Source organism: Dipteris shenzhenensis, chromosome 7, assembly GCF_047967505.1.
Source record: "Dipteris shenzhenensis isolate YYH24624 ecotype China chromosome 7, Dip_SZ_1.0, whole genome shotgun sequence".
Classification (NCBI taxonomy): domain Eukaryota; kingdom Viridiplantae; phylum Streptophyta; class Polypodiopsida; order Gleicheniales; family Dipteridaceae; genus Dipteris; species Dipteris shenzhenensis.
This window is the reverse complement of record NC_141602.1, coordinates 26969363-26990612: the sequence shown is the minus strand read 5'-3', so window position 1 is coordinate 26990612 and position 21250 is coordinate 26969363. Positions and strand designations below refer to the sequence as shown.

At 43.0% G+C, this 21250-nt stretch overlaps 1 protein-coding gene across 1 annotated transcript; it reads left to right on the top strand.

Annotated features, from left to right (window-relative positions):
* Positions 1-1827: 1827 nt before the first annotated feature.
* On the top strand, positions 1828-19575 carry LOC147900170 (uncharacterized). Its single transcript, XM_087376524.1, has 4 exons — positions 1828-2400; positions 2495-2737; positions 17181-18024; positions 18912-19575. The coding sequence occupies exons 1-4, from the start codon at positions 2205-2207 to the stop codon at positions 19099-19101; spliced, it is 1473 nt and encodes a 490-aa protein (XP_087232650.1). The 5' UTR covers positions 1828-2204; the 3' UTR covers positions 19102-19575.
* Positions 19576-21250: the final 1675 nt, after the last annotated feature.

The following is a 21250-nucleotide window of genomic DNA, read 5'->3' as shown; positions in this document are numbered from 1 at the left end:
GAAAGGAAAGGGTAGTGGCTACTACAGGACCCCCTACTTATTTCAAGGGAAAATGCCGAGGAAGGTAGTGGAAGACCTTTTGTCCCCAAAAAGAGTTTCAGAAATAAAAGGTAATGACATCCATTAGTGATGTCTTTTTTAGAGATTTGCCTTTCTTCATCCTTTTATTCATTCAAATTATTTTAATCAACTGGGATGCATTGTTTTCTGTGCGTGTAAGCTTTTAAAGAGAGGCTTGCAAATGTGAGAAGAGGGGGTGATTTTGTTGTATAATCTTTCTTGTATTAAGTGTAATAGACAATACAATCTATGCTTAAATGCCCTCTTAAAGACCTTTGGCCTACAATTTGCACAAAAACTTAGCCCAATGTTCAAACATGATAAATAATCAAAACAAAGGAGCAAGAATACAAAGATATCTCCCTTTGATTGATAAATAGCCATGGCCTTAAGTTAGAGCCTTTATCACACGATACATAGAGTTCATTTGCGCTAAAACACTATGTTGATTATGTTATAGAGCGACGTCATGCATAATGTGCATTTGAAGGTGTTCATACTTTATTGCCATGCTAAAGGTATCATTCAACAATGAGATTTGCATGCCTTATTGTGTAAATAAGCATGACGTTTGAAACTTTTGTTAAAGCAACACACACCATAATGTAATGGAAATCAATGGAAATGGAGTTGCCATGTGGAAGTTTAATATGTATGAACTAGTTGTGTTAGGCTCACTTATATAGCATAACAAATGGCCCCAATATTGTTTTCAAAGATTCAGACACATTGATTGTGCATAGAATATTTGAGCCCATTAAAAAAGTATTTTTATGACTAATAATATTTTTATAAGCTTGATAGTGTGTTGATGTGTAAATTAAGACAACTAGCATCCTATCTTAAAGAGCTTTACAGAAGTTGTATAGTTTTAGGTTGATGTTAATCCCCATCATCGAACTAGGTACTCCTTTGAGGAGAGAAGAAGCCATTGTGAATGGAATACATAAGGCAACGATAAACCATTTTGTTTTGTGTGATAAAGATCCAAAATACAATCGTTAATACCATCTTGTGCATAACATATTGGGTGTTCGTGTAAATGAATTGTTGATACCATTTCGTGCATAACATATTGGGCACTAGTGGAAATGAATTGTCTTGTTAGAGATAACTTTGATGTAACAACACATTTCCATTTCCATTGGTACCTATTATGTTAAGTTTACAAACATAACACCACAACATAACATGTCCTAAAAATAAATGAGATTTCAAGAATGTTGTTTTTAAGAAATGCAGTTACCCACACAGCTTCTCAAATCCCATCCACCCAAATTCTATGAGTGTAGGGCCCCGAGTAAAGATACCTCTCCTCCTCATGGGTTTAGACATGTCATCTTTTGTGTTTGCATTTGTCTTGGTTCATATGCCCACTTAATGGCTCCACCCATTCAGCTCATAATATCTAGTTTTTTTAGTCTCATAGACACTTCGGTCTTTTAAAGACTATAATAAACTTTGTTGTAGTGGAGCCCACAAGGGGTAGCCATAGTCTCTTGCTAGAACTCCTTGAAGGCTACTGCCTCCTCACCATTGGACATCCAATGCCCAAACCACTTAGGGTCTTTATTGACCCATCGGAAGTTGCCCAAAGAATGCCCATTGTTGGGGCACTTAAAATGGGACGGGCGGGTTGTCATGTGCAGAGCCTTTATAAATACACTGCCCACTCGAACAACCCATTTGTTGGATTAATTTAGAAGGAAAGCAAGCCATTGGCGGGAATAATGGTGCCCATCCATGGGCAGTAACTGTTGGTTGCCCATGGATGGGATGTTGGCTACCCATGGATGGGTAGATTTCGGGCTTGTTTGACATGGCAGCCGAGTAGGATGCAAGGAGAAGAGTGTGACGAGCGGTGTGTAAAGCGCTCAGTGCGCGCCATTGGTTTTATTTGTTTCCATTGGCTGTGAGGGGCGGAGACTCGAGGCCCAAATTTCCAATGCTCAAACGAGTAGGCCACGGCCCAAGGCCAAAGACTTGAAGGCGAACTTGAGAACTTGAATGCCAACCTTGGCTTGTTACTGTTTTGCATTTTGGGTGAGCCAGCTTACACTATTTGGTGCTTGATCTCTTAAAGGTCCTGCATCGAGAGCATGAAGGTGGCGAGTTCCCAATAGAATCTGCATTCAGGGACAACCATGTACAGGTGGTTTGGGTTTGCATCCCGGCACGCCAGAGAGGCCTTAGCAGGCTTTTCTTCAAAATCTTCTTCTCGCATCTTGTCGCATTCCGATCGCTTATGGGTTCATCTCCAAGGACCCAATTCACTCTCTTTGCCTTCCTTACTTCCCATGTTTTCTATCCCTCGGATGCACTTTGCTACCAAAAGAAAAGGTTAGAACAGCTTGTGTTTTTTTTTTCCAGTATGTTTGCTGAAGCACTACAAGCAATTCTCACCCTAGCTGAAAACGTTGTGACACCATTGCAGGCCCCTCGCCCAAACAGGGCAATGACGATTTTGATGACGACGACGAGGATTCAGATTTTGAGGATGAGGACGATGATGTAGATGATGGTTATGAGTGGGATTACGAGACTTGGAACTTACTGCATCAAGGGAAGAAAGAAGGAGAGAAGAGCAGAAGGCGACCCCTTCCAATGTACAAAGCCCGAGAAATGGTCGATTATCATATGATTAAAAATAGACTTGACGGACTTGAAGTAATAACAGGTTCGTGCATATCTTATGACTTCTGCATAGTTACACATTGTAAACCGTGAAAACAGAAAATAACATGGATAGCTAGTGCCATGGGATTGATAATTTTGGCCTCGAGCTTGTAGGTGTCAAGGATTACGTACAATCAGCTTTTCCCAAAGGTTTTAATTTTCATGAGTTCCTGACTAGTGTTACCTTGGTTTCCCTATCCTTGTTCCTTGTCTAGCAATGCTGAGGTCCAAGACTTTCTAACTGCTTTTGAATTTGTTCCTGGAAGTCCTACTCCTCCACTTGCTTAGTACAAGAGGGACAAGGATCCATGGCAGTAGGTTGACTCAGTTTGTGGAAATGGCAGCTAGTCAATGCTGAGTCCAAGCCTTTCTAGGCAGCACTTGGCTGCATTCTTGGAGGAGTGTTTTGTGTCTTCATCCCACTTGTTTGGTGGAGCTTAATAGAGGTCCTCTTGGCTGTTCTATCTGCTGTGTATTTCTGAATTTTGGTTTATCTACTTTGTGGAGAGGGTGATATCCTTACCATCCATAGTCTGCTGTAAGGTCTGGTTGCTGTCCTTTATGATGGTGAGGCCAAAGGTTCAACGTGCAATATTGTTAAGGTTGGTGCATATTCACTTCAGTTTGAAGTTTGAAGCTTGGAGTCTGTCTGTCTATCTCTCTCTCTCTCTCTCTTCCTAGGGCCTCCCATATGCGTGTACCCTGAAAGGGTAAAGTTGGATGGCTCTCGCTTTGCACTTTGGAATCTAAAGATTAGGAGCCTCATGGTGGCAAGGAAGATCTAGAATATCTGCCACTAGGACAAAGGCAAAGCTTTCCCCCATCATTAGACTCAGTGATCTGCCATATCCAGCTTGCAAAGATGTTAGTGTCGACCACATCATGAAGGTTAGGTTTGCCCAGTTGGCGGCAGTTTGTTGGAAGATGGACACCAGTGTCGTAGCCATGCTCCAACTAAACATGCTTCCACCAAGATTAAAAGGCTGTGTAACCAACGTCATAATGTAGGAACGCCCAAGATCACTTGCTTTGAGGAGATGGCAGCGATGTTGCAAGAGGTGATGGAAAAGTGAGAAGCCCGGCCTTGCATGAGGCAAAGGGAAGCATCTCTAGTCCCCGCCTGCTGAAAGTGCCATAGAAGAGGACAGTGCTAGCCATGGTAGCCATGGTAGCCTGCCACGCCCAGAGGTGTAATCCCCATACTCCTTGACTCGGTACAGATACGTGATGACCTGAAATACAGCATCTAGCTGTAATGGGGATGACCCAAACTCACCCTGAATGATTTGGTAAGGAACTTATGGCTTACTGCGAATCATCCGTGAGAACATGAGAACCTGTAGCCGCGGGCCCACTCTGTATCCGACAAGTTTGGCCCCCAACATGGGCTGCCATACATCCTCGCTGGGCGGACCAAGGAGTCAAAAAGCAGCCCCTTGGTCCGTGGATCCTAAAAGTGCGAGCGGAAGCACTGCCTCTCTAGTTTGGCCAATGAAGCATATCCTCTGCCCAAGCGTGCTTGCATTGCGGGTCTCAGTGTGAAGATGGGTCCGGATTAGACCACCCCAAGATAAGTGTATGATGAAACTATCTCAACAGGTGACCCATCAAATGTGAACTGCTCCTGGCGCATGACGGCTCGAGATGTATTGAAGAGCATATAGTTGGTTTTACCTAGGTTGACCTTCAAATCATGAGACTCACAAAAGGACTGTAGTGCATCAAGGTGCCTCTAGAGCCCCTCTGCTGAGGAAGACAAAAGAGCCACGGGACTGCAGATCCATCCATATGGTAGTGTATCAATTGTCTGAAGTGTCATGACCACTTATCATAGAAGTCTCAGGGCAGAGGCACTGTCAGCATCAGTGTCTCGGGTGGAGCCGCAGTGTCACCAAGCGTCCTCTAGATATCCTGTGAGCTTGTCTGCATTGTGGGAGCGGAGGTGCTACCCGCCCCCCCCTTGAGCATCCGGTAATGCTCCAGACCTGTGCTTTGCTGAACCGGGATGAGCCACTACCGCAGTAGTCTCGAGACCAAATGTCTCAAGGTAGAGTTACAAAACCTGTGGTGAATCTGCCAATTCATTCTCCTCCAACCAGATCACATCGTTTGTAGGATAATTCTTGCACTTCACTTGATAGCGTCTGGAAACTCTACCGTTGATCTTTCGATCGTTATGTGCCACAATCTGCTCAGGAATCAAGACTTCATCTTGCTCATCAACTTTAGTTTGCTCTTCAACTGGCATATCCTGTGGCTTCAATAAGCTAACATGGAAAGCATTATGGATGGTCCACTTCTCAGGTAACTTCAGCCTGTAAGCTACCTCATTGATCTTGTCAAGAACTTGAAAGGGCCTGTAGTACCTCATATTCAGCTTGCTATACAGCTTTACCCTCCCTCTCTTGCTCCTGAGACGTGCCTTAAGAAAACGCAGCAATACCCAGTCACCTTCCTTGAAGACTAGGTTCTTGCGATGCTTATCTGCGGCTCTTTTCTACTTGTTCTGGCTGCGTTGAAGGGCATACCTAACCTTTTCATACGCTGTCCGCAAGTCTTCCACATACTGATCAGCCACAAATATCTTCTCTTTTGTATGCAAAATAGGAGGAACCTTTTTCCCACCTTCCACTATTTCAAACAGTGCCTTACCAGTGGAAGAATGCATTGTGTTGTTGTATGCATACTCAATCAGTGGCAAATACTGCTCCCATTTTGCTTTGTGCTCAGACACCTAACAATGCAGCAAATCCAACGCTTTAGAGTTTGCCTCTTCTGATTGGCCATCAGTCTGTGGATGATATGAAGATGAAAACAGCAGCGAGATATCCATGTTATCAAACAAGCCTCTCCAAAACATACTGGCCGTCCGCATAAAGCAATATCCGGATCAGCGTGTCGGCAAGAGAGCAACCAACCCCCCTTGTGTCTACATCAATGTCTCAAGCTCGTCAATGTAGAGGCCAAACAAGGTAGGCGATAATGGACACCCTTGTTTGACCCCAATAGTGCTCATGATCTTGTCTGTCCACCCAGATCCTGCCTGGTCTCTGCCTGAAACTCTCTTGTAAAGTGCCATGACATCCCAAAAGATCTCATCCTATAGGCACCGTATGAGGCGGGCTCTTGGAACCGTGTCAAATGCCTTGCGGAAATCCACACAGCAATAGTAAATCCTCTGCTTCCGTGCCCGCACCTCCTCGATGATACACTTGAGCGTGAGAATGTGGTCCATGGTTCCATGATCATGCCGGAATCCAGCTTGTCCTGTTGCTCTAAGTCCTTGACACTCTGCAAATCTGCGGACCTCGGAATCAAGCATTGATGCATAAATCTTGGACATGACATGTCCAATCATAATGGTCCTGTAATTCTCCGGGCTCATGGGATCCCCTGCCTTGTGGATGGGTGAGATAGTGTTAGTGGTCCAGGTGCATGGAAACCTTAAACAAACAATGTCATGAAAGAGTTTTGCTAAGATTGGGGCTAGGAGGTTATTCCCATATGCAATGAACTCAGTGCATGGTCCCTCATGATCCTTCACTCGGCCATTATGAAGTTTCAGGAGAGGCTAGGGACTGGCTGATTTGGGATGTCATAAAGTGTGTGCATAATCATACTAGACCTAAGTGTCAGTGAGTGGTGAGGGGGACCGTCCCTCTAGAAATCTCCGCCAAAAGTCCTCAGAGTTGTTACTAAACATAATGTTCAGTAGTTTCTCCTTGTTCTGGCGAACGAAGTCTAGTTTCTTTCTACATACCAGTCGGCAATACTCGCGCAGCATCTTTGGTTTGCTAGGAAGACTGGTTTTGGTTTTGAATCTGAGTTGATGGCGTAAAGCCTTACATTCATCATCGTACCAGCTATTTCAGGGTATGGTCCCGGGGGGTGGTGGGCAGGTGGAGCGGGTGGTGTGAGAAAGCGTGAAGGGCAGCCTCGTGTAGTGAGTAGGTGACCAAGGCAGCACGATCCTCTAATAGGGATATGAAGTCAATATAAGCGAGAAGTATGTAGTATGTACAAATGGCTAGTGTAAGTAGGTGAGTGGTCGTGGTCGAAACGTATATCATGATATGGCTAAGACCTAAGTATAAGTGTGCATGAAAAATGTTTTCACACTTTTTAGGATGCCAAAATCCTTCATTTAATGTAGGATTCTTGGTCTCTTTAGAGTTGAGAGATTTTTTCCACGCCTAAAAAGAGTCTGTGTGTGTGTGTCGAGGGGTGGATTAAAGATTGTATGGGGGGATCTAAAAAAAGCTCATAGAAGTTGTTTAGCTCTCAAAATAGCTCGTGATAAAAAGCTTGCAAAAATATTTGCTGGATCAATATTTCCCTCAATCCAGCAAGACCAAAGTGCTATCTCAACCTACTACATTTTCCAGGGATATTGGTGGGTTATCTTATATACTCATTATTACTAGTAGCTCAACAACTGGTGTAGGCATGTCAATGACTAGGGGCCCAGCTAGTTACACTTTCATGCCGAGCGAATTGAATGTCATCATACAAATGCCTACTGATCAAGTAGCTAGGTAGTTTTACTAATAAACTACATCCAGAATACAAAGTCTCTTTTCCATGCAACTCAACCCACTCTCATTTGGATGTTGCTATTCCACAACTTCTCTTTTCTATGTCATGCATTTTATGTTCATTTCAATGCATACATATTGAGGCTAGAATGCATTTGTGGGGGGTTTCCATTTTCCGAGCAAAAACCCCCGAGCGACGAGCGGACAAAAGGTGGGAGGGGTCAAAATATATAGGCTCAAGTCATTTTTGGGGAGCAAAAAATTCCAAATTATTTCAAGGAATATGTAAGTAAATATGAAACATGGATAAATACATATAGTTATAAATATACCTTTATATAATATACATATATAATGTCCAAGTGGTGACTTATTTTATGACTTTCAAAATTCCTTTCTTTTGCTTTCACCATTGCTTGGATTATGAAATTTTGAGCAAATATCCTCTTTATAGTTCCTGAGGATGACCTAAAAAAATTAATTAGTACCTTTTTAATAGACCCTCTAAGTGTATTTTGCTAGAGGAATATGGTTTGAAGAGCTTGTCCCAACCCTATTCCGTCGGTGAAATACCCTTGGAGAGCCTACGCAGAAGGGGTCATAACTTTTTCTCCTTAGCTCAAATTGAGGAGCTGTAAAAATGAAAAATGTTCAAAATTTCATGATCTATGCAATGCTAGGCTTAAAATTATACTTTTTATAGTTATAAAAGAGAAAAATTAAAATTTTCAAGATATATATGAGAGTTACAACTTCTCCCTAATTCATATCATGGTAGGAAGGAGTTCAGTAGAGACCACATTTCCTTAAAAGTACTTAGGTTTAGAGAATTGGGAATATTTTTAAAATCCCTACCTTGCCTTCCCATATTTGATAATGTATTAGAGATTAATTTATGATTGATTATAATGGCTTCAAGTATGAGGTTTCCAATATCTTTTTCCTACTCATCCAAGGAAAATGGTATGCATTATTACATGAGAGCTTCAAATATGGGATTGCTAAAGGTTAGGGAAACTCTTTTAAATTGATTGAATTACCAAAATCCTCAAAAGAGAGTATGGTAGGGAGATATTTATAGGAGTTTATAAAGTGTTCACTATTTGTTCATATATAGATGATGTTCTTTAAAATGAGGGTTATAATGAAAAATAAGTAAGTATATGGTTCCATAAATGAGAAATTAAGAAAGAATTGTATATTCCTTTGAGAAATATACAAGCATGGTTGGTGTAAAAAATTATCGCTCGGACTTTTCTGCTCGTAGGTTTTTGCTTGGAAACTATGCACATCCCGCATTTGAGAGGCTACAATATGTGAGGTCAATTATGTTTCCTCTTGCTCGTTCTTACTGTGGCTCGCTCCTTGTTGCTCGGTGTCTGGGATACCTCGGTGGGAATATAGGACAATTGGATGTCTCCACCAAACAGTCGCTCTCGAACATAGTGATAGTGGACTTTAATATGCTTTGTGCGTGCATGAAACACTGGGTTTCTAGCAACCGCCAAAGCACTCTAGCTGTTGGTGTAGATTGTAGTAGAGTTGGGTTGAATGATATCAAGATCTATAAGTAACTTGCGAAGCCAAACACACTCTACTATAGGTGTGAAGGTTGCTCTGTACTCAGCCTCACAACTGGATGTGGCAATTGTAGGCTGCTTCTTGCTGAACCAAGAGATGCATGAAGCTCCAAGCATAAAACAGTTGCCGCGGTGTGACACCCTAGTGTCGTAACATCTTGCCCAGTCGTCGTCCGTGAATGCATGCAAAACAAGTGGGGCCTTTGAACCATAGAGTAAACCCAAGTGTTGCGTGGCCTTCAAGTATCGAAAGACCCACTTCACTACTTGCCAATGCTGCGTACTAGGCTTGTGCATGTACTTGCTGAGCTGGGAAATGGCATACTGAAGATCAGGCCGGGTATGACAAAGGTATATGAGGCAACCAACAACCTGTTGATAAAGGGATGCATCAAATGGCGGACTTCCATCCTCGGAGGAGAAACGAAAGCCAGACTCCAATGGAGTAGAAACTGGCTTGCAATCCTCGAACTGGAAGCGATCAAGGAGCTGTCCAATATACTTGGACTGACTCATCATTGTAGGCCATCTTCTGGTGGTTCTAGTGATGCCCTATAGGCCATGGTATGTGCCTTGTAGGCATTTGTAGTGTTAGTGCCTTTTAGGTCACATAGGACACTTAGTCCTATGTGACACACACTTAGTCCTAGGTCTAGGTACAAGTACCTTGTACTTAGATTTTATCATTATCCTATTTTTGACGTGACGGCGTTTCTCATCGACCTTTGTACTTTGTACCTTGTACGTGCTCCTTTCAGTCTCACTGACCCTTCAGTGGTATCAGAGCGAGATCCGCTTCCTGCGCCTCCTTTTTTCGTACGGTCCGTACAATTGTACGGACTTCTGTACAGATACATACGGATCACCGTACGTTTTCTCTGTTTGCTGTCCAAGGCTTCCTGAGCTCTTTTGTTGCCACCAAGCGTCTCTTTGCTGTTCCCAGACTGAGGCGACTCCTCGTAGGCTCCAGCTGCAGCAGTTTCAAGGTTCTACACAGTATCATGGCCATCAGTCGTCACTTTTGTACTTCCCTTCAGTAGACGCCTAGTTCAAGCGAGGCTTCAGTGAATCCAGGCGCCCAGCTTCCGTGAACCTTCAGTCACCTCTTCACAGTCGTCTGCAGGAGTCGTTCTGCTATCGCGACCTGTTCAGATCCCCACACAAAACACCTGCAGTTACGCACTTATTTCGAGGTGCCTAAGCGCAGTTCCAGTTACGCTCCAGTCGTTTTTGCACTTCAATCTGCTGCATCAGCTTCGTGGCCTGTTATATTCTATCTACTGAGGTCTTTTCAGTCTCAGCTTTATGCTCAGGGGACCAGAAGATAATACACAATCAATATTTGCAGTCTTTTACTGTTTTTGGACAGTATTTGACTGTCAAACCCTAATTTCCAACAGGAAAAACTAGGGCTTTTGACATCTGGACCTTCAACCTGTCAATACAATATTTTGGACAAGGTTGACAACTGAAATCTTTCCAAAAATTGAAGTTTTCAGTTAATTTCAGGTTCAGGACTGTCACATTGTGCCACATCATCACTCAGGTCAACAAAATTTGGGGCTTTTGTGTTGGGAGCTAAATTTCAGCTGGTGTTTGGGACAGTAAATCATACTTTTTCAGTTTAAAGCCTTGAGGCTATACATTGGGTCAGATTATCAGACATTGAGTCACTTTTGCAGGACATTGAGTAAGATTATCCTTCATTGGGTCACATTTGGGGCTTTTCTGCATTTGCCCTCTTTTTGGCCTATTTGCCCTCAATAAATTTGGGGCTTTTGCCAGATTTGCTGTTTTTGCAGTGAACATTGCCTGCCACAGTCACATTTGGGTCAGATCTGCATTTGCCCTTTGATTTGGGTCAGAAATTTGCAGATATTTGCTGTCATTTTTGGACAGCCAGCTTTTTGCAATGATAGCCTTGAGGCTTTTGGTTTTTCAGGTCTTTTTCAGGGTATCACATTTGCTATGGCTGGGAACAATCAAGATTTATTTGGAGTTCTTCGTGAAGATGATAAGTTGGATGGCACCAACTATCCGATGTGGTCTTATCTCATGAAACATATTCTTGTTGCAAAGCATTTGTGGAATATTGTTTCTGGGGCTAATCTGAGGCCAGCCAATGCTACACTGGTTGCCTCTACTGCTGGTCCCTCTGTAGGGGGTACTCCTCCTGATGCCTCTTCCTCTAGCACTCCTGCTGCTACTCTTCCAACTCAAGAACAGTCAAGATGGGATGCAAGAGATGCAAATGCACATTCATGCATTGCTTTATCATGCAAGAGAATCATTATTCCACACATCCGGTCTTGCAGGACAGCAAAGGATGCTTGGGATAAATTGGCTTCTCTCTATCAGATTTGCAATGAAGCTCGTGTTGCATATTTGAGAAGGCAATTACAGGAAGTCAGTATGAATGAAGGTGAGTCAATGGATGCATACTTGACAAAGGTCAAGGACCTCATGGAACAGCTTGCCAACATTGATGAGGTGGTGCCAAATTCATAGCTTGTTAGTACCACATTGAATGGACTGCCAGATACATATCAAGGGTTTGCTACAACCCTTCGATTAGTGGCCATGGGTAATCCAGACCACTATTCTTTTGATCAGCTAGTTACTTTGCTTTTGTAGGAAGAGCAAAGTAGAGCTAATAGACAAGCCCACTATTCCTGATCATGCATTTGCTTCACAGCAGACAGGAAGAGGCAAGGCTTCCAAGCCTATGGGCAAGCCAAAATCTGCGCATAGCAGCTGCAATTCCTCCCATGCATCTAAAAATACAGCAGATAAGGTAAAGAAGAAAAGATGCAACTATTGTCGCAAGCCTGGACATGACATTTCAGAATGCAGGAAGCGCATTGCTTCAAAGAAACAGTTAATGCCTCTCATGCTATTGAATCCCATGAGCCAGAAGATGCTTCACATGCACATGCTCTTCAGGATGATTGGGCATGGGCTGTCCATTGCTCATTTGATCCATCCCAAGCTGATGCATTCTTTACTGCTAATGATGCTCAGTCCTGATACTTTGATAGTGGTGCTTCCAAGCATGCCACTTCTTGCAGACAGTTGTTTCATTCTTTAGCTGATGCACCTCGAGGGGGGACTGTTACATGTGCTAATAATGCTTCATGTGCTGTAAAAGGAGTTGGAGATGTGCAGCTCACATCCATTTCAAGCCATCCTGTCACTCTGACAAATGTTCTTTTTGTGCTTGGCATTGAAGTCAACTTGATTTCAATTTCAGCAATTGCTACTTCAAGTTTCAGAGTAATTTTTGATGGCTACAGATGTCTAGTTTATGATCTTCGTGATGATAATGCCATAGTTCTCACTGGCACTTTGCAAAAATGGCTTTATCACCTTGATCATCATTCAGCTGCACTTTCTATTGAAGCATTGGCTATTTCAGATTCACAGCTTGCTGAAAGTCATCTTTGGCATGAGAGAATGGGCCATCTCAATTATAGAGCTCTTGCAAAGCTACATTCACAACAGATGGCAACTGATGTACCTCAAACTCACATAGTTTCCAAACATGTGTGTGAGGGTTGTCTTTTGGGTAAGATGCATCGATTTCCTTTTCAAAAGAATTGTCCAAAACTCTCACGAAGGAAAGTGCAGCTAGTACACAGTGATGTCTGTGGCCCAATGAGGACAAATGCCATTGGGGGGTATAAGTATTTCATGACTCTCATTGATGATTTCACAAGATATTGTTGGGTATATCCTTTAAAGGCCAAATCTGAAGTTTTCTTATGCTTTCAGAGATGGCTGAATATGTTGAGAATGAATCAGGATGCAAACTTGTCACCCTCAACACAGATAGGGGGGGAGAGTATATGTCAAAGGAGTTTGATGCATTTCTGTCCTCACGGGGCATTATTCACTCATGCACTACTCCTTACACTCCTCAGCATAATCCTGTTTCTGAAAGGAAAAACAGGTCCACAATGGAGATGGCCAGATGCATGCTTAAGGCCAAGTCTTTGCCCAATAAATTTTGGCTTGATGTAGTAATGCGTGCCAACTATGTGCTGAATAGATCACCTACACGGGCATTGAAGACTATTATGCCTTATGAAGCATGGAAAGGCAGGAAGCCTTCACTTTCACACATGAGAGTTTTTGGGTCTCTTGCATATGTTCATGTACCATCTCAGCTGAGACATAAGCTTGATGACAAGGCAATCAAATGCATATTTATTGGTTACAGCCAGGAGAGCAGAGGGTATCAGTTATATCAACCAAATACTGGGAAGATTATTGTCAGTAGAGATGCAATCACCAAGGGGAGTATAGAAGAAGAAACAGAGATGCAAGTACCTCCCCTGGTGCCTAAGGCGGGTGACCAAAAAGTATAGCCTGAGAGAAGCTTACCCGACTTGGCACAATCCCTGACATCCAATTTGTGTTCCTGAATCATAAGAATATCAATGGGTCCCCCAATAACACCTGGATGAAGTTGGTACGAATCAGCTGCCTACGGCGGCGGTGAGATACACCCCGGAGGCCTTGAACGTTCCAACTGACAATCCTCATCTATGAGAGGAAGTGGCCAGATGGAAGATCCTACCCGACTTGGTAGTGGAGAAAGCCCTCTCCTGAGAAAAGTTCCTCCTATCAAGAGGAGGCCAGTCAACTGGGGATAGCACACCCACACCTGCTGAAGGGGAAACTCTGTCCATGGATGTCTGAAAGATGTGCTCCCCGAGCGTAGAGGGTACAAACTCCTCTGCCTCAAACTCAGCCAAGTCTGCCAGATCTGAAAATGAATTCCCACGAGGTACCTCTGGCGCAGGAGTGCAAAGGAGCCCTGCGGATGGAAGAGTGGAACTAATAAACCCCTTACCTCTGTCAAGTGTAGACAGAAGTGCAAGAGAAGGAGGTTGGTGCTGCATGACCTCGGCCACGACTTAGGCATTATACTCAAGTAAGGCACGGGTCTCTGCCATAAGGATTTCCCTAGGTGAGCGCTCCTGCACATGAACACTTGAAGGGGCAGGAGCAGTCTCATCAGCACATGGAACCAGGACAAGAATGCCTCCTGCCTGAAGAGACGGGTCCATGACGCCATCAGTGGTAGCCTGAGGTGGAACTGGCTCACCAACTCTGACAAGCATCCAATGGGGGACAACAGAAACAGGACGTGCTAACTGTCTTGTCGGCACTGAAGAAGTACTACGACAAGAGGCTGATGGTTGTGGTTGCGCTGAAGAAGTACCAGGATGAGAGGCTAACGGTCATGGCTGTGAAGTCAAAGGTCCAGCAGCGCGGGAAGAGGTAGGATAAGGAGCTGGTTGTGAGGGAGGTCTAGGTTGGGTGGAGCTATGAGGCGCACCTGTGGACCTTTTAGGTCTTTTCTTCTTTCTTTTCCTTGGGCAATCTTTGGCAAACTGCCCAAGGGTCCTGCAAATCCTACATTGATCCTATCTCCTTGCAATCTCGACTCTCTGTTTGAAGGAGGAGCCATCTGGATGTCGAAGCATAATGTGGTCATTCGAGATGTTAGGGTCAGAGACAATGACCCTAACACACGGTACCCCATCCGACCTGACTGCCTTTGCTGCTGAGGAAGGCATCCCAGGGAGAGGGGGGATCTCGGTAACCATCCCAAAGGCGGCTCCAATGGAATGCAAAGTTGATGGTAAACCTGAGAAAGGTCGGGAAATCTGATGAAGAGTGACGTTGTCCGGCTATCCTCCTCGACATGATCAAACCCCAATGAGAAAGGGGTCAAAAAATTCCTTCTGGAGCTTAGTGCGAACGGACTAGCCTGAAGCACTGTACTTGCTACCTCCAGGAGTCAAAAACAACCTGGAAGAATCCTCGCTCAAGTAGACGAACATCTGTGAGGTGCCCTGAGAGGTCTCCAGGTAGAGCGGAGAGCATCTCCCTGGCCTGTAATCTGGAAGGGTGGGACCCATGGATGCGAGCAAAGACCTCCCCGCCTCCTCTCCCCTTCTACCCGCCTCCGCCTCCCCCCTCTCCGCCTCCTACCCCCCTCCCGTCTCCATCCTCTCAGCCTCCCCCCTCTCCGTCTCCTCCCTCCTCTCTGCCTACCCCCCCCCCCCTCTCCTCTCCGCATCCTCCTCCCGGCTGCCTTCTCCTCCCTGGCAGCCCCTCCCCACCTCCTCCCTCCCTCCCGGCTGCCTCCTCCCTCCGGGCAGCCCTCCCCCGCCGCCTCCTCCCGGCAGCCCTCCCTCTCATCCTCCTCCTCATCCTCTCTCTCTTCTTCTTCCTCCTCTCCTCAGTCCCCTTCTCCTCCTTCCTTCCCAGACAGCTTAGTGCGGAAGGAACTTCTTCATGTTCGAGTCGGCCTCACTCACCTCGATTAACGACGGCTCTCCCTTCAGCCAATCTTCCGTCCACTCCCACCAGCCGCGAAAACAGTGATTTTTTCAAAAAACGAGTTGCAGCAGCTTAAAAAAGACACAGAGCAAGAGAGAGGCTGGGAGAGGGGGCAGGGAAGGAAGGGCTGAGAGAGGGAAGGTAGGTGGGGGAAGGGAGGGCTGAGAGAGGGAGGGGCTGAGGGGAGAGGGCAGCTAGAGGGGGACTAGCAGCAGCTCCAGCAAATATTTAATTTTTTGCTTGGTTGCTTTTGCAGTAATAATAGCTTAAAATCTCTCTCTCTCTCTCTCTCTCTTTCTCTCTCCCCTTTTTGTCTAATATTTTAGGAAGCACTGGATTCACTTAAGTGATTCTGGAGTAGGTGGCAGTGTCTGCTCTACTCTATTGTTTTCTTGGTCATTATTTGGATTTATTTCAGGGTGTCTTTGAAACACTTGCAATTCGTTGTATTGCTTTCTCAACTTTTCCTCCTTTGTGTGTGTGTGTGCAGGTGTTGGTGTGTACGTGCTTGTGTGTTTAATTTCTCTCATCTTTGTTTTACAGAAACTATATAATGCCAGCTCTAAGCACTTGTCTAAGTGGTGGTCAGTTGTGCTTCATGGGTTTACCTTTTGGGTCAAGCCTTCTATCTTGCTTTCTTTGTTTTTGCATGCCTGTAAGATCAGTGGTTTCTTGCTGAAAGTTCTTTGTAATGGCCATATGCTATTGCCAATGATCTCTCAAGCGTAGCAAGCAGCCTTTTTAGTGCCCCACTGCTTGGCAGCATCCCGCTTAAATCGTGGGGGGTGGTCAGCTTTTCTAACTGTCTGCTTAAAAGGAATAATGGGAGGTGGTCAGATTTTCTAGTTGTCTTTTAGCAGACAATTAGAACCAGGATTTTTAAGCAGACGTTTTTTTGCTGAAAAATCCTTGTTCTAACTGTCTGGGTAAAAGAAATAAATTGCAGAATCCAATCTGTATTGTTAGCAATAAGCTTGTAGCATGAACATTGGAATTTCTATTGCATAAAACAAGAATGTTCAATGGCTGTTTGCTGGTGATATCTGTGTTTGTTTCCATTTTAGGGGAGTAAAAAATCGAGTTTTATTTCCTTCTGGAATATTCTTATCACTCCATCTCATTAACTTAAAAAATCATAAGATAAGTTATTTTAAGAATATATATATATAAGCTGCCTGAAATTTATCTGTAACCATAATGAAGCTGCCATTTCAGCTAGAAATGAATAGTATGCCATAGCATGAGGTGTGTATGTTTATGTGTAGGTTATATTTGATTGGGAAAGTATTTCATCCTGTCTACAACAGTACACTAAAGATAAGGATGTCAAGATCCACAAAATAGGGGGAATGTTTCAAGGTTCCCCTGAGCGTACTTTTCTGCTATGTTTCCCGTGTCCTTGTAACATAGTCATAGTTAGATGACTTGGGACTTCATATAATAGATGTGAGGATACTATCTGGAAATACATCCCAATTTTTAACTTGACAGTCTCTTGATCCTGACACCTGTACATACACTTGCTTAGTGTGCTCCCTATAGCTGTGGCTGTCAGGAACATGGATATTCGCCTGTGGACTCTGGAATCTTGTCAGAGTTTCAAATCCAAAAATCCTTACTGACTGAGGAGATTTTGAGGGTCCTCTTGGGCAGAGATTGCGTGCGTTCTTGTTTCAATTTTATGTTTTCTATGAGTTTTCTGCTTGTGTAATGATAATTCCTAATCCACTCCCCCCTCTCCCCTTTCCCTGGTGCCAGTCTCCCTCCTTACCCCTTCTGGACTTTGCAGAGTACTGGTGCCTGTTTGGGATTAGTTTGAAGGGCGTCTCTCTCTCTCTCTCTCTCTCTCTTTCCCCCACCCTACCATCCCTGCCCCACTTTCTGCCTGCCTTCTTTTGCATCCATCTAGAAATATAAATCCAAATGCTTACCCTGATTAGTGATGTTATCTTCTGTTCTGTCTTCTCTTTTGCAGACCCAAAACTAGAGGAAGAATTGAGAAAGTCTTTACATGAGGGTCTTGTAGATTTCTACAAGAGGACGCAGGAAGCGTTTGATGAAATAGATGCAGAGCATAAAAAAGAACAAGAACTTCTGGACGGTAATCAAAAGAAGGAAGCATTGGAAAGTTCAGGGAATGAAATAGAAAGTCCAGAGACAGAGGATGGAGGAGAAAGTCAAGAGCATGAAAAAAAAGTGGGTATGGAAGCTGAAGCAGCTGCTGATACTTCTGAAGTGGATTCTGGATTACAAGCTACTAATTCTGCCACAGAAGGTGAAGCAGCTGTTGATACTTCTGAAGTGGATGCTGGATTACAAGCTGCTCATTCTGCAGACGAGGTAGCTAATGAGGAAGATAAGATTGATTTGGCTGATGGAAGTGCTGACATAGAGGCTGATATTGCATCAATAGAAACTGCTATAGAAGATGCAGTGAAGGAATTTATGGCATCACCTGAAGGTGATACTATAAACACAGACAGGGGGGAAGTACTTACTGTTGAGCCAAAAGAAGAGGAGGTTGGTGACGATGCCGTAAATGTATTCAATTATGATAAATGGACGGCTTTCAGAAAAGAAGAGATTAGCAAGCAAATGGCTAAGAAAGCTGAAGAACAGAAGAATTGCCCAACTCTGAGGTGGAAGGCACAACTAGTTTTGGGACCAGGCGATGCATGGCATCCAGCGAACAGAAAAGCAACGGTTTCTGTTTATGTTAGAGAGTTGGGTTTATCTAAATATTCAAAAATGCGGCTCTTGGCACTCGCAGGAAAGCGATACAAGGCTCCTAAAGATGAACTGACTATTGTTAGTGAAAGGTAAGTTCTGTCTGAGCCCGTATGCTTTCGTTCTGGGTGTTCATGTATTTATCATAAGGCTACATGCATGAAATAATGATTATAAATTGACCTGCTGTCTTCCTCTCATATATCAAGTGGATTATTTTCTTTCCTCTGCAATCCCATAAGTGAAAAGCCCTCAGTTAGAATGTGTGCATTTTCGTGCCATTTTTCTTATGAATTGCATTTTGAAAGATAAACGTGAGCTGACTTGGGTATAGTATCAGACCTAGATTTGAATCATTGAAAAGCCTCACAAGTGATGATCATGTTAAACGTTCATATGAAGTTTTATCCACGTTCTTAAATAGATATTGAAGACTTCAAAAACAAAATTGGTTTCAGACTTTCAAGTTGTCATAGGCTATTTGTTGTTTTTGTGGTAGCTGTCAATACTTCTTTAGCAGCCTAGAACAAGGCTCTGTGTGGTAGTATGCCATGTTGTAATGCAATAGTTGGTTTCAAACTTTCAAGTCGTCATAGACAATTTGTCATGGTTTTCAACCTTATGAGTGACTATCATGAGATTGAAACTGCACTGTGTGAATTGGTTTTAGAGGATGAGTTTGGGCTTGTTCCTGGATTCATCTAGATATATATAGGCTATTTGTTGTTTTTGTGGTAGTCGCTAATACTTCTTTACCATCCTAGAACAAGGTTCTGTGTGGTAGTATGCCATGTTGTAATGCCACATAGCTGCACATAGTGTTTATTTTCGACTACCAACATGTCATTCCTTCATTGACTCAACTTGTTGATGAATAGTTTCAGACCTTGAAAATTGCTATTTGGGTTTAATGTTCTTGGTGCCTTTCAGCAGCTTGCTGTGCTAAAAAAACTGACTTTGGATTTCCATTCTTATGCAGATTTCAGCATAGATATGAAAATCAAAAGGATGTTTTAAGAACACTGCTGGACCTTATTGAGGAGGCTAAGAAGGCAGATAAATTGGTCAATGATGCTAGAATAGATTTTATGAAGGCTAAGCAGTCAGGTGTCAGTCCAACTTCCAAGCCAATGGGGACTGAAGTTGCTGTTTCTCTGTCTTCAGTCTGACGACAAATGTTGAGACAACCTATAAAAGCTTCTCCTGCAATGGAGATGGTGTTTTCTGATTCCCCTCAAAGATCACTTTTTCCTACTTTCAGATTTTGAATATAATCATGCTGCCTCGATGTGGGCCTATTTTTGGTGAGGACGTGTCCATTTGGTGATTATGCATCCATTGTCTATTTTTGAATGAGATCTTTTCCCTCAGTGAATATTTTGAAGAGGTTCTCACAATTGTGAATGGAAGTTAAGATATTCAAGAGACGTCTTTACCTTGGGAATACAATAAAGATGCTTTTAGTCTGTGTGTTGTAAAGCTGTCAGGGAGGCAACTCCATTTGCTTGCGACATTTTGATAAAAACTGGCATGTGAGCCATTTCAAGGGGCATTTGAAGCCCATCTGTAGATTCCCAAATTGGCAATGACCTGAACTGTTGCATCTCTGCAGTACTTATGGCTGTCATCTCTCTCTCTCTCTCTCTCTCTCTCTCTGTGCAGCCTCTACCAATGATTGACTGGCAGCTAAGCAATAGTTTCGGGAGGGCTTTATCATGTTCACCTGAGAACAATTAGCTCTCAAGCTCTGGTCAGTGGAATCCTTGTTCTCTGAAATACTAGGAACAGCTGTGATATATACATAGAATAGATAATATCTTTTGCTTGTGTACGTCGGTGTGTTATTTTTTGGGCACTCCTGAAATGACTAGAAGCTTGAATGGATGCTCAACAAACTGAAAGCAAAGTAAAATATAGGAGGCAAAAGCAAAAATTAGGGTAGCTTGAGAAAATGATGCATGCCTCATCCTTTCACAATACATTGAGTGTGCGCGGTTCAATAACACTCTCCAATATATACTTATGAAACTAGCGTGCAATAGGCTTATAAATCAAGTGGAATAATGCATCACTTAATACTAGTAATACAAATTAGGCTATCGTGCGGTGTAGGACATCACTGTTTTCGATGAAGGAAAAACTTGGTGTCAAATGGATGTTTGAATGTTATGGCAGAGGGTTGCAAAACATATCAATTAATGAGACTTAGTCGTCAAGGAAAGACTTGTTTCTAGGGATGTAGCCATAGATAAGACAATCATATATAAAAATAGTGTTGGTACAATGGATGGTGACTTCAAAAATTCAAACAATTACGTTAGACTCAATCAAATAGTATTCAGTTTAGTGTGACAACACGAAGCAATGGAAAATAGAATTGTAGACAATTGTTGATAGTGCAACAATCACGCTACTATTGAAAAATAGGAAAGTTCAACTTCTCTGGTCAAAAAATGATAGGAAAGAATGTGAAATGTGGTGTATAAAGTAATATTTTTTGTGGTAGAAGTGGTGGAAATTGATTAGCAAACATTATTGAAAGAAGTTGTTAAAGACCTAGAATGGTAAGAAGCCATGGATGAAGTGTATAATGCACTCATGAAGAACAAGATATAGCCATTGGAAGGCTTATTAGCAAAAAAGAGACATTTGATGCAAATGGTTATACAAAGTCAAATTTAGCTAGATCACCAAACATTATGCACAAGAATATGGAATAGACTATTAAGTACCTTTTGCACTATTTGCAAAGATGACAATTGTTAGAACGATCATCGCATGTTAGTGCAGTTTGATTAGCTAATACATCAAATGAATGTTGAGATACATAATTAGTGGGCACCGATGGGACTAGACAAAGTTTGCATCATCACGTCCCCTAAGCTCCAATAGGAGAGGCATTGGTTGCTTTTAGAGCATGGGTAGGGAGACTAGATTCTTGTGGCCCATGCTTAGGTGCTACTTCATGGTGGAGCATTCATCACCATATCTCCAAATTCTAGTCCACTAGAGACACTACTTGACCCTTGCCAAAAAGGGTAGAGGATTTTAATGAAGGATATAGTTTGGAGATAAAAGAGAAGTCCCTCAACATGGAATTGCCCACGCTAATCCAAAAGAGGAGCGAAACCATGAATTGATCAGGAAAATTTATATAAAATTATTGACGACTAAGGCCAAGATCTAGAGACACAATTTGATCCCTTGCCAATCAACGGTAGAGGATATAATGAAGGATATAGTTTGGAGATAAAAGAGAAGTCTTTCAAGATAGAATTGCCCAAGATAACCACGAGTGAAACCATGATCAAAATCTAG

Bases quoted from the DNA above. Each gene is read 5' to 3' on its own strand.
- LOC147900170 (XM_087376524.1), top strand. From the start codon at position 2,205: ATGTACAGGTGGTTTGGGTTTGCATCCCGGCACGCCAGAGAGGCCTTA. The intron at 2,401-2,494 runs GTTAGAACAGCT...ACACCATTGCAG, and splicing joins CTTTGCTACCAAAAGAAAAG to GCCCCTCGCCCAAACAGGGC. The intron at 2,738-17,180 runs GTTCGTGCATAT...TCTCTTTTGCAG, and splicing joins CGGACTTGAAGTAATAACAG to ACCCAAAACTAGAGGAAGAA.